This window comes from Girardinichthys multiradiatus, chromosome 13, assembly GCF_021462225.1.
Source record: "Girardinichthys multiradiatus isolate DD_20200921_A chromosome 13, DD_fGirMul_XY1, whole genome shotgun sequence".
NCBI classification, from domain to species: Eukaryota; Metazoa; Chordata; class Actinopteri; order Cyprinodontiformes; family Goodeidae; genus Girardinichthys; species Girardinichthys multiradiatus.
In genome coordinates, this window is record NC_061806.1 from 19,574,929 (window position 1) to 19,588,255 (window position 13,327).

Consider the following 13,327-nt stretch of genomic DNA (forward strand, 5'->3'; position numbering starts at 1 on the left):
TCAAGACAAGGGTTAATCACAGAAGCGGTCCAGAGTTTCATGATAGCACTGAAGGAGCACCAGAAAACCAAAGCTCAGGTGGGATTGTCGGGGTCTGGGTTAGTGTGTGTTTGTGTTTTGTGTGCAACTTTGTTTTCAGTTTCCAGATGGTGCTGGAGTTTCTCAAGTGTGCTGGGTGACAGGTGCAACTGATCTGCTGATTGCATGGAGGAGTATTTAAGCAGGAGGCTGCCAGCACTTCGATGCCTAAGTGTTTGCCTTCACTGGTAACAAGCTCAGCCACGTCTAAGCTATGCTTTGTTCCTTGTCTCTAAGCTGACTTTGTGTATGTTCCTTCGCAGGCAGAAACCTGAATCTTTTGATTATCTTCGTTGGACACTGACTTCGGTTCCAGAAGTTTCTGGACGATCAAGATTACCTACGTTTGGTGGATTTCGTTTCCAAGGACCAAGCTGGCAGCTTCCTGTTTTCCTCCGTCTCCTGAACTAAGGCAGAAGCGTACCCTGTCCACCCTCCAACGCAAGTACCTGAACATTGAACTAAGTCCTGAACTCACCAGAACTCACTCTACAGCTCAAGTGAAACCATCTGGATTTCTCCGCTTCGCACACCTGGACCCCGACTCCCTCTACCCCTGGCGACCTGACTGCACTCGTTTAGTAAGCCATTCTCCTGATTACAATAGTTGCCTTTCGTTATTTTTGCAACATAATAGTTCCCTGTTTCACCAGTTCTCTTCCCCCTCTTTCCATACAGTTGGCGATTCACCTGTTCACATTCCAGACTCACTTGCTGTACATAAACACCTTTCACTGATTCAGTTGTTTCCTCAGTGGTCTTTTGTATGTGGGTCAGATCTATGACAAAAATAATGACAGGGATAAGTTTTTGAAAGGACAACTATAAGCAATGCACTCCACAAATCTAGCCTTCATGGAAGGGTGGCAGAATGAAAGCTTTTAATGGTAGAAAGTCTTAAGAAGTAGTTTGCCTCAAGCCATAAATGGGACACAGTGAACATGTGGCAGAAAGTGCTCTTGTTATGTTAGCGGTTTGTTGAGGACCCAAACGGAGAGTGGAACAAAGGATTTAATAATGGGAAAACTCACAATAAACAAGGAGAACACACAGGACCTGGGAAAATACCAACAATAGAATTCAGCAGTGAAAGATATATTGTGGACAGGTAATGGTGTCATGGCTACCAGGTGAGTACAATAAACAGAATGAATAGCTGCTGATTGGGGAGCAAGGAAAGGAACTGAGAAGATTAGAAGAACAGTGAAAACTAAGTACAGACCTAAATATAGTAATTACAGAAATGACCCAAAATACAGAATCCTGACAGCATTAAATCACAAAGTCCATAGGATCATTACAGCTCTGGTTAGATAAGATTAAAACAAATAAAAGTTTCTTTGACTAACATTCAAAAGGCTATACTTGTGAAAAACTCACCATACACATCTACCTGAAAAAACCATTGCCTCTGTGAAACTTGGTAGTGGTGAGATCATGCTGTGGGGATGCTTTCCTTTACCATGGACAAGCAAGCTAGTCAGATTTGATATAAAATGTATGGAGAAATTCAGGACAATCCTTGAAGTAAACCTGTTAGATGCTGCGAGACTTGAGACAGTCAGACGGTCACCCAAATATACAGCCAGAGCTACAATGGAGTGGTTTAGATCAGTGTTTTTCAACCTTGGTCCTCAAGGCACACTGCCCTGCATGTTTTAGATGTTTCCCTGCTTCAACACACCTGAGTCAAATGATTGCAGTTGAGCAAAAGCCTGTTAATCAGCCATCAATGGAAATCAGGTATGCTGAAGCAGAGGGACATCTATAACATTCAGGGCAGTGTGCCTTAAGGACCAGGGTTAAAAAACACTGGTTTAGATAATGTGTTTAAGTGGCAAAGTCCAGTTGAGAACTTGTGGCAAGACTTCAAAATGTATGTTCATAGTCTGTCTCCATCCAGTCTGAGCTTGAGCTATTTTGCAAATAATATGCAAACAATCCCAGTGTTTAGATGTGCAGAGCTAGCAACATACCTCAAAAGACTTGAAGGTACAACTGCAATGAAAGGTAACAGTACAAGGAATTGATTTAGATCTTTATTAGTAAAACTTTGTGAAACTGATGTATTATTTCCATTCAGCTTCATTCTTTTACACTACTTAAAATAAAACACAATAAAGTTTGTGGTTGTGACGTAACAAAATACTTTTGCAAGGCAGTGTCTGCGTGCTGACCTGACCCCCTGTCAGAACAGACAACATCCACTTAAATCTTTAGGCTATAAAAAGTACGTGGAGCCTCCTGTTCTCTCCGTCTGCCTATCTACCTGTTGATGTGTTTGCGCAGTGCTTTATGGCTTTTGTTGGAGTGCACGTACACATTGCTGTGGTCTCCATCATGCAATACGAGTGCATGAGAATGTTTCGGTGCTCAAGCTTTATTGCATTCGTCTGCTGATGTACAGAGACGAGACAAAGTGCATTGAGAAAGAGAGCGGTGGAGGCGAGGTGGGGAGGAGACGAGCTACAGCCTGCAAGCCCCAGACGGGCTGGCTCCGGAGGGGCTGCACCCAGGCACAGAGCCGCCTTTGTCAGGGTAATTATCCAGAGTCTCAGCCTCTTCTGGTGGATCTACTGTTCAGCAGGGTGGCCAAGACTCTAGCGACACCATTCATTGCTGCAGTGAAACTGTAACTGTAGTCAAAAGATGTTTCATGAATAAGTTAAACTTAATTTAAAATATGCTTCTAATGGTGCTTGAGTGTTTACTTCGGCCATAATTGGCTGTCTCGTTGATGTCTGTCCAGCCTTGATAGAAACTTCCAATCCAGTCCCAGCCAGGAGAGACAGGGAAGACAAGAAGTGTCACAGGAAAGAGAGGGAAAGAGATAGTCAAGGTATCTGCCAATCCTCTGTGTGTGTGTGTGTGTGAACCAAAGGATTATCCCACAGGAGTTAAATGAAGCCTGTCCAAAACAAGGAGACTCTTCCCAGCCTCTTTAAACGCCTTCTGTTGACTGTAGTCGCCGTGTCAAAAAGGTGGCAGTTTGCCAACAGGTAGGTTGAACAGGCTGAAGTACAGCAGGAAACTGGATAGGCTTGATGATTTAATGTTGTTTACAGTGGCAGACAGGGAGCCATCTTTGTCAGCCAGTCTGTCTTCCTCGACTTTTCCCTCTCTTTGAGCCACCCCTTCTACCTGCTGCTGAGGATACGATTGCGTGTGGTGAAACATGATTTGTGGGCCATGTTGTTGTTTGATATTTGACTTTGCTTTATAAGTCCCTGGAGCACTTTGGAAGTAGTCTTAATTGCAGCTAATGCTTAATATCAAAAGATTAATTTTGTGGCTAGAATTATCAAAGCCATCTTTGGAAACCACAGCCATAAATCAAGTTTAAATCCCTTGGGCTACAATTTACAGATTTCTTCATGTTTTTGCTTTTTTGTCACACATGAATGTTTCAGATCTTCAAGCAAATTTAAGTATCAGTCAAAGAAAAACCTGAATAAATTCAAAAAGTAGTTTTTAAATGCTGATTTCATTTATTAAGGGAAAAAGTCTGGCCAAACCTACTTGTCTAAATGATATAAAGTAATTGCTCCCTAAACTTTATAATCGGTTGTGCAAACATTGGGAACAACACCAAGAGGAAGAAATTATTAATATATATTTATATAACAGATATACTGTAATATTTTGCTTTACCTGTGTCAGCAAAACCCTTTGAAAGAAGTATGTATTTATGCAGTACACACTATGCAGTTCAGGTGCTAAATCAGTATTTTGATGAATTAGACCAAAGGTGTCCAACTCCAGTCCTCGAGAGCTACTATCCTGCTATTTTTAGATGCATCCCATGTCCAACACACCTGAAACAAATGGCTGAATTCCCTCATCAGCATGTCACTCAGGTCTGTAGAGACCTGGTAATGAGCCTTTCCTTTGATTCAGATGTGTTGGAGCAATGATTCATCTAAAAGTTGCACCACAATACCCCTCGAAGGCTGGAATTGGACCTAAGAAGCTAAGATGTTTGGCTCAGTGTAAGGAGTAAAACCTCTCAATAGAATATTATTAGAGCTGAAAAAGCTTTTCTGGCTACATCTTGGATTAAAATTGACCAACTCGCTGAGGTTTTTTTCTTTTCTTCTTTGTTTTCTCTTCATATTTAACTCTCAGTATGTCACACCAAGATTTGTCAACAAAGAGCAGTTTCTCTTTGAGATGAGATATACTTTTCATTAAGTAAGTGCTTTATAATCAAATTGTACTAAGCCCCTTAATGCTTCTAAATGCAACACTGGGTATTTCAAAGAGATTGAAACTTGTAAATTGAGAAGAGGAGACTAAAACAAGGGTTCAAACATTTATTTTCATGATATGTGCCACAAAATAGCGTGTCTACATATGATTACCTTACCACTGTAACACAGTAGAACAGTCAGGTAACATGTGCAGGTATTATTATATTCTTCTGAAAAAAGGGCTTTCCTCTTGAGGTATTTTGACTATTTCAGCTTGTCTTATGTTTTACCCTTCATGTCTCAGTGGATAACTTGTTTTTACTGGCTGTTTAAATATTCAAAATAGTATACTGTAAAGGGTAATTTGTCTAAAACATTCAGCATTTTTGTAGGCTGCATTGCTGCAAGGCACTGACTTTTATATCTATTGAGCTTCTTTACATTTTGTCACATTAAGACCCCAAATTTTGGTGTATTTTACTGACAAAACATCCATCTTGCCTTCAACTTTGGACATAATACCTGTTTTTGCTGAAGAAAAGCAATCCTACAGCATGATGCTGCCACTACTATGTTTTTACAGTTGGGCTGATGTGCAGTGTTAGTTTTGATGTTATCTGCCCAGAACTACTTCTGTATGTTCACTATGTCTCCTGTATGCCTTGATGCAAACTGTAGACGGGACATGTTTTTGCTTTCTTACAAAAGGGGATTTCTTATTTCAACTCTTTAAAGGTCACATTTGTGGAGCGCATTGCTAAGAGTTGATCTCGTATCAAAAATCTCCTAACTTGTGCAGCTCCTCCAGAGTTACCATGGATTGCCATGTTTTAGGTGGTTTGCAGTTGTTCCTTACTATTACCATCTTCAGTTAATGGATGGAACAGTTAGACATTCAAAGCTGGGATTCAGTTTCATACGTAACCCGGCTCGAAATTCTCCGCAACGTTAGCCCTTATCTGTCTGCTAATTTCCTTGGTTTTTATGATGTTTATTTTCTAACAAACCGCAATAAATCACAAAGATCTGGAATCTTTTTACTAACCAGACATCTAAAGACAACTGGTTGAATTCGATTTTATTGAGGGAGTGTTTGAGTAAGGGGAGCTGAATACAAATCCATGCAACACTTTTCAGATTTTCCTTTGCAAACTTCCTGCAAACTGCCTTCTCTTCTTGCTCCACAATTATGATCAACTTCGTGTTTGCCTATTACATAAAATCCCATCAATATTCACTGGTTTTATGTTTAAATGTGAAAACGTTTAAGGGTATGAATGCATTTGGAAAACATTAGAAAAACTGATCACGGTACGGAGATTAATCCCAAATTTTCAAGATCCTTTAAAACTATTAAATCAATCCCAGAGTTTATAAACAGCAGTGTTAAAATTATCCCCCCCATTATTATCATCACCTACCGCCACTGATTTCATTAGATCCATCTATCAGTAGATCCCATGAAAGTTAGTCTCCTATGATTCCTTTACTGCTCGATCTGATTGTGACATGAAGTCTTTAGGACCTTTTTGCTGAGTATATGATCAGATCTCTGCTCTTGCCTCTCCTCTCTGCAGCGACAGTAGCAAAGCTTGGAGTTTGGAAGCTAGGCTTGCGCTGTGACCGCAGGCTCCATGGCGGTAGCTGCTAATGAGAGCGCTGCTCAGTGATTGGGGTCTGGGGTTTTTTGAGCTCTGCAGCAGGGAATCGCCTCAGATGCCTGCCAAACAGGCCAGAGGGAAAGGGTTTCCAATCCCTTTTATATACTGTACATACACATGCAACATGTGCACAGCAGTACAAGTTAAAAAAGTAGCATGAACATACATTACATTTTGTTTTACAGTGCTCTGTTGTTTTAGTTATACCAGTAAGCATCACTGATGTCCAGACCACTCTGTTCATGGTATGAAAAGTGATTTCTTCAGAGCCAGGGTGTTTAATACTACATTTATTTTGAAAGAAAAGCCGTATTAACAGCCCTGCCAAGTTAAAAAGCTTTTAAACCTCTTGTTTGTTTTGAATCTTCAGAGATGTGTCATCAGTGCTTTCTCTTTGATGTAGAGGACACAGCACAACTTGGAAAAATCATACATCCTTCCTCTGCTTTTTGCCCATGCTTTCTCCACACAAAGCTGGCAGCCGTGGCTCACGGACTGAAATCCCCCTACTGATCCCCCTACTTTTTCATGAAACAGATTTATCATCCCACGTTCTCTTACATTTACAATTAATGTTTTACAGCCAGCACAGGAAATGGAATTACTTGCTCGGTTTCTGGAGCTATATTAAGCCGGACATTATTCTGGTCTGTGAGGAACGTAGTGCTGGCCTTCTCCAGCTCACATCAGACACATTACTGTTAAAAGAGCCAGAAATGTATCCAAGCACTCGGAGTGGACCGGTTCTCCTGTCCTCGGAGCGGCGCAGGTGGTCAGTCTACCTAACAGTGAGTTGAATAGCTGAATAGCTCGTTTGGCCACCGCGGAAACCAAGAAGTCGGAGTTAAATCGTGAAGAGGGCAGTTGATGGTAATGACCGAGCAATCGATGATTGGGCCCATTCATGGCTGAAGTGGCTGGTCTGGGGGCCTCGCAGTCACACTTTTGCCAGCATGCGGGGCACAGTGTGCACTGCTCTCATTATCGTCCATTGTCTGGATCCTTTTAGAGCCTTCTGAGAAGAGTGAGGGGGTGAGAGAGGAACGCCAGAAAAAAGGCAGAGATTAAATAATGGCCTCGATTGGTTGATGGTGAAGTGATAGAAACTGGCCCCTTGTTGTGTACAGTCTGTGTATGTGGCAGCCTCAACGCAAGATGGTTTAAGATTCAATACGACCCACGTTAAAACGGGGGAACAAAGAGCGCTAAAACCACTCGATCAGGATGCAGTTACCATCCTATATGCGTCTTCAATCAATTGCTGAAGTCGATCTCTACAAATCATCCCATTTGTGTTGGAAGGAGTTAAAATTTTGCCTGTATTTAGGATCAAACACATTCAGCTCTGAGAAAGAAAAGCTCTTGGACTTTTCTTGTAGGCATCCCGGTGGTCTCGCTGGAGACCCCGATGGGATTGCAACAAGGCTCCAGGCGGGAGTGCGAGCAGCCTGGTAGAGTGCTTCTGTCAGAGAAGAGGGCCTTTCTAGAGAGGAGCTGGAACTACATGAGTACTGCAGGGAAAAGGTCATCGACACCATTAAGCTGCACTGGAACTAGTGCTGGAAGACTCTGCAGCCTAAGTGGATATCTGCAGGTGACACCAGAAGGAATGTCTAATCAGCATTTTTCTTTCAGTTATTGTCTCCATAAAGATGCAAAAACAGCTGCATTTTAAGCCATCATTTAATTATAAAAGTAAAATAGTAAAATCTTTATATTAATGGCAAGTCATGGAAATAGAAATTCTTACATTTCAACTTTCTGATGTTACTTTGAATAATCTCAGCATCGCAGGAGCTGATGAGGTTCTAGTTTTGTTCATCCTCACGTAACGTTTATGAACCACGCCAAAGACAGATCAGGCTTGTTTATCGCACTCTGCTGGCAATTTTTTATACCCTAGGTATCTTTGTTTGGTAATGAAATTTTATTTTCTGAAACATTGAAATGTGAAAGATAGCAAAAACAGATGTAAGGTTGCAAACTCTTTTCACAGCACTATACAGTATAAGTACAATATAAATATCAAAAGCATCCCAAGCAGTGAAAGTCTGTAGTTTTTTGCTATTAAAAATGCTTACATCTGATCTGGTGACAGTTGTACAGTTACAAATTAACATGGAGTAAATGACCTGATTTAAGCTGTCTCCTCAGCTTGTTTGGAGTGACCCCACTGACCTCTGAGATCCCGCAGTGCAGATTCTACTTTGACTTCAGGTAACATGAGGTCTTTTATTAAGTTCACTTAGACAAGCTGTACTGCCAGTTTCATCACCCCGACCCGAACAATCAACAGAATTGCACCACAAACGGGTTTACAGTGACCTAAATGTTACAGGACCAAAACTAAGTTCTGAGCACATTAGCTGACACACTAAAGCTCTATGTCAGAGCACTGGATGGGACCATTTTCTCAAACTGAAGAGTTACACCGCGTGTCATCGTGCCAGACAGAACCCAAGTGACTGGAACAAGCACATTTTCTTTGGTCAGAAGAGGCCAATGTCAGAAGTAATTTCCTCCTGTAAAGTTTAAAAGGTCCAGCAGAGATGCTCCTTTTAATGGATAGCTCACATGGTGCTGAACAGCATTCATCAGATCACACATTACTTTCACATAAAATCAGTTGCCAGTCCAGCTGCTGTCCAGTGTGGTCTGGACAGAGTTTTGATGTGCTCTTCTGTAGTCTGGGGTTGGCAACCAATCTGAGAGCTCAGCGTGAAAGCTAAAATCTGTGAGGAATTTGATTTAGTTCTGCTCTCAGCCAGATATGTTAAACTGTTGCGCTTTTTATTTTCTTCTATAATGTGGTGGCAGTTAATAATCCTACGATGTTTATTTCTGTGGGCAGGGAGTTTTAAATCTGACAAAATAAAAAATAATGATAACAAAACTGCTGTCTGTTCACACTTGGTCTACTTCCCATTTTGGTCTACTTTTTCCCATTACCACGTTCCTCCCTCCATCTCACTGTCCTTCCCAGCTTCCTCCTCATCTCCCTCTCGCTGCAGAGAGGTGACTGGCTCCAAGCCCACCCCTAAGTCTTGGATCTGCCTGCAGGCTCCAGACCATGACCACATCGTAGGCTTCAGGTTGGTTGTGGCCCCATTTGTTGGCCTAGAGAGTAGGTTTGGACTCCATCTCCGATGCTACACTGTGGTGATAGCAGCATTTTAATCTATCGGAAGCTGTGCATAAACCTCTAAGGAAAGGACGGGAGGACTGAAACATTTAAATGCAAGAGACACCAACTAATGGTTTATTTTTGTGCCATTGGTTTGAATATGCTAAGGGATTTTTTTTTCATTCAGTCTATATCAAGACTATGTGTAATGCTTGCTTTGAAACGTTTCAAAGCTTTTGGTTTAAATTCTTTTCAAAAGGTTGCAATATTTTCTGCAACCACTATGGGCCTCCTGGATGTAATAGGTTTTATGCATCGAGACACATCTTCTTCATTTTTCGTGTGACAGTTCGAACAAGTTAGGGCAATAACTGGGAAATCAGCCAAGAGGCCCATGGTAACTCTGGAAAAGATGGAGAGATTCACCACTGAGGTAGAAAAATCTGTTGACTGGACAACTTCAAGGACTGCACAAATCTGGATGAAGTCCTGTTTATTTGCCAAAAGCTATGTATGGTCACAGCTACATGTGGATGAAGGTGTTCTGGTCAGATAAGATGAAAACTAAACTTTCTGGTTCTGTCAGTTTAATGGTGTGGGGAAGCTTTTATTTAGCAGGGACAGGGAGGCTGGTCAAAGTTGACAGAAAGCTGAGTGGGGCTAAATACAGGAAGAAAACCATGAGGAGGCAGTGAGATTCACCTTTCAGCAAAACAGCAGCCCTAAAGACACATCCAGAGCTACAATGAAATGAGACTTGAAAACTGATGTTTACAGATCCAGCCTGACTGAGCTTGAGCTATTTTGCAAAGAAAACTCTGGCAAACATTTCAGTCTCTAGATGCACAAAACCGGTAGAGACACACAACAGAAGGCTTGTAGTTGTAATTCTGCAAGAAGGAGGTTCTACAAAGTATCGCCTCAGGGGTGCAGTGTGTAAATCAATTCAACACTTTCTTTCAGATTTTTAAATAAAATGTTTTCACAATTATGCACTACTTTGTCTTGGTCTAAAACACAAAATAGCACTAAAATACATTAAAATGTTTGGCTGTGACGTGACGAAATGTCTTCAACAGATATGAATACTTTCTGAAGGTCCTCCACAGCTATGTCTCTGTTGCAAATAAATAAAACTACATTACTAAACTGACTGCACCCTGGTTGTATTATTGCCTGACCAGACGCTGCAAAAAAACCAAGACCGCAGTTTGTTAGTTATGCTTTAATAGCAAACATAGCAAGTTTCACAGCAATCACTCTGAGTTACAATATACCTGCTACAATCATTCAGCAGAGAAAAAGCACACTTGTTCCTTATCTGGACACACTGACTGAAATAAAGGAGCTACAGTGAGGTTCCTGCATCTGGAAAACTCAGGCATGTGCATCGTGCAGATTTTACACAAGGGGTGAAAAAGCTGAACATAAAGTGATCGTTATATTTGTAAACAATACATGACAACCTCTATGACCCTGCTTTATTGTTAATGCTGTGCAAAGCTCTGTTACAGTACACACATCTTCATACGGCTATAATACTGCCACTCTATATATACTGTAGGCTCTCAAGATGCAAGCAACACAACACCTGAAGTCAATAAACAAATAAAGACAGACAAATAATTTGAAGTCACTTACTGAGAGCAAAATTACAATAAAGGCTCTGCCTTGTTCTGTACAGACATGAAGATGTTCTTGAAGGTGGAGAAAGAAAAACTGAGTGAGGATCACATGCTACAGTGACACCAGCTGAATCACACCGGCTCTCTGATCTCCAGTCACTTTGGTTTTGGAGTCCTTTTCTATGAAGCCAGCTCCATAGGGCCCTCCTCCTCGCCATCTGCCCGGTTAGCACGAATCTCTATGAGCGTGCGAGCAAAGCGCGCCCAGTCTTCAGGGTGGGCCACGGAAAGCTGGAAAGGTCACAGGCACAAAGTGATGAGGTAATTAATGCTGGGAGAACGGATCTGTATGTAAAAGTTCTGCATTTCAGTGATTCTATATAACAAGTCATCTATTTTAAAAAGGAAATTCAGTTTTTCTTAAATTTTCTTTACTTTTGTTGTCTTTGTTTCAGGAGCGACCTAAAACAACCAATGCAGCAGTCCTTCATATGGCTTTGCGTGGTGGCTTCCAATGTTGGGATTATGAATCTGAGAATATTATTTAATATTAATATTTTAATATTTTATCAAATAATATTTCAGTCTGTTAAGGATTGTCCTGTGAATACCAGCCCAGTAAGGCGATGGTATTAGGACAAAATAGAAAGGTGTGAGATGAGCTCTGACATTATTGAACAGCATAAACTCTGCACACACATGGAATGAATTCACACAATTTCTTAAAATACAATAATTTATTAACAAAAATAAGTCAAATCAAAGTCAAACATATTTCAATCAACAAACTCTTTACTATGCTAAAACAATTCAACTAAACTACTAAGCAGAATTAAAGAAAAACGAAGACTAATGGACTATGTACAATATAAACAAGTTGATTAAAGATGATTGGAAATCATGACCAAAAAAGTGATGCAACATTACCATGCAATGTTTATGTTTGAGAACCAATGATTATTTTGAAGAATCTGGAAATGAAGTTAAGTTAGTCTTGGAACTAACTTAGACAACCAATCACAATGCAAGATCAGATAAAATATTATTTTAATAAAATAATGTTTTAAGAATGATCTGCTGAATAAAACCAACCTTCTGGATGACTAATTCTCAATGGGGTCTCATTAGATGCCTTTATTTATTGAAATAATTTTTAAAGAAATATTAAGGGAATATTTTGGAAAAGAGCCAAATCTTTCTGGAGAAATGGGGCTTAATGGTGTTTACTTAGTTATCAAATTTATTAAAATTATGTTAGGGACACATTATTTACTGGATTGAAAACTAACCTTTCTGTTAAATATTATTTGGCAGTAAGCACGTGTCCTTAGCTGTTAGCAGTTGAAGCTAACAAAGAAGCTGATAGCTTAGCACCAGAATCAAACACACACTTTTAAAAATACTGTCAATAAAAGGGTTAACATACATAAGTGCGGACGGCGCGTTATGATCAATCTTCTGTGTTTAAAATCACCCTTTAAATAAAGTTTGTCTTAACTTTAAAACATACAAACAAAGAACACAAAACCAAACTTCATAAAATGGAAAACGTTTAGATCATTTCAATCTAAATCACTTCTATATTATTCTGCCCAAACACTTAACCTCAAGAACTGTGGTGAGGAACGTCCAAGGCGGCGAAGTTTGAAGAAATGTCCAAAGTCTTTAAACGGTTAGCCTAACCTCCTTAGCTGTGGGGAGTGGCGGCTGTTCTGTCGGCCGGCCAAACTACACGTTACCGTAACCATGGTGATGCGGCTCCAATTGTCCTTCTCTCAAGCAGGGAAAACCGCTTCACTCGGCTTGTAGAGACAGCGTCTCTACTGGGGACTTCTCTGGGACAGTTTGCTTCTGCAGGCCTCAGAGAGAAAGTAAGCAATGCTTATACCTTAATTTATCCCTTTTTATGAATGAATACCGGATTCTTTCAACAGTAATTCATCAGTACTTAACTTAGCGCATGTGATCGATGATCGTATGACACCCTTGGATCCAGTTTGAAGAGTTTATGTCTTTTTGCCAGCAAAGAGACATTAGCGTGCTGTTCCTCTCCGGCCAGTCTCTCAGCAGAGTCCCGGGTGGTAGAGAAAGACTTGTGGGGGAAGTGGGGGTTTTATGTGGACAGTGGCATCATGGGAAGTTCGCTGTTACCCCCAATTCCTGAGTTATGCCGGAGGTAGGTTAATGCAATTTATTTTGAAAGTTCCAGAAAAGTCCGTACCGCATTTCCTGTTGTAACTCATGGCTGTGGGTCCCAGCACCAAACTTTTAATGCTATTCTAATTGATTTAGATACGTCTGTGCATGAGATGATTCATTTACGCATTACTAACTCCATCCATCCACCATCCATTTTCTATACCCGCTTCTCCTGTACAGGGGTTGGTGCCTATCTCCAGCGGTCTACGGGTTAGAGATGGGGTACACCCTGGACAGGTCGCCAGTCCATCGCAGGGCAAACAACCATGCACACACCCATTCATATCTAAGGGCAATTGAGGCCAATTAACCTAACAGTCATCATTTTGGACTGTGGGAGGAAGCCATAGTATCCGGAGAGAACCCACCCATGCAGGAGGAGAACATGCAAACTACATGCAGAAAGACCCTCGACTGGGAGTCAAACCCAGGACCTTTTTGCTGCATTCA

At 40.9% G+C, this 13,327-nt stretch overlaps 1 protein-coding gene and 1 long non-coding RNA gene across 9 annotated transcripts in view; one reads left to right on the forward strand and one right to left on the reverse strand.

Annotated features, from left to right (window-relative positions):
• The first annotated feature begins 205 nt into the window (after window positions 1-205).
• Window positions 206-813, forward strand: LOC124879937. The gene is made up of 3 exons (XR_007041176.1): window positions 206-266; window positions 342-659; window positions 757-813. It is a non-coding gene; the product is annotated as an uncharacterized LOC124879937 (long non-coding RNA).
• A 9,450-nt stretch (window positions 814-10,263) lies between these two features.
• LOC124879170 (cytoplasmic dynein 1 intermediate chain 1) overlaps window positions 10,264-13,327 on the reverse strand; it is an 81,450-nt gene continuing 78,386 nt past the window's right edge. For all 8 annotated transcript variants that reach the window (XM_047383562.1, XM_047383563.1, XM_047383568.1 and 5 more), the window contains one exon: window positions 10,264-10,969. In XM_047383562.1, coding sequence (XP_047239518.1) covers window positions 10,859-10,969 — 111 coding nt within the window. In that variant the 3' untranslated portion in view covers window positions 10,264-10,858. The remainder of the gene's footprint in view (window positions 10,970-13,327) is intronic.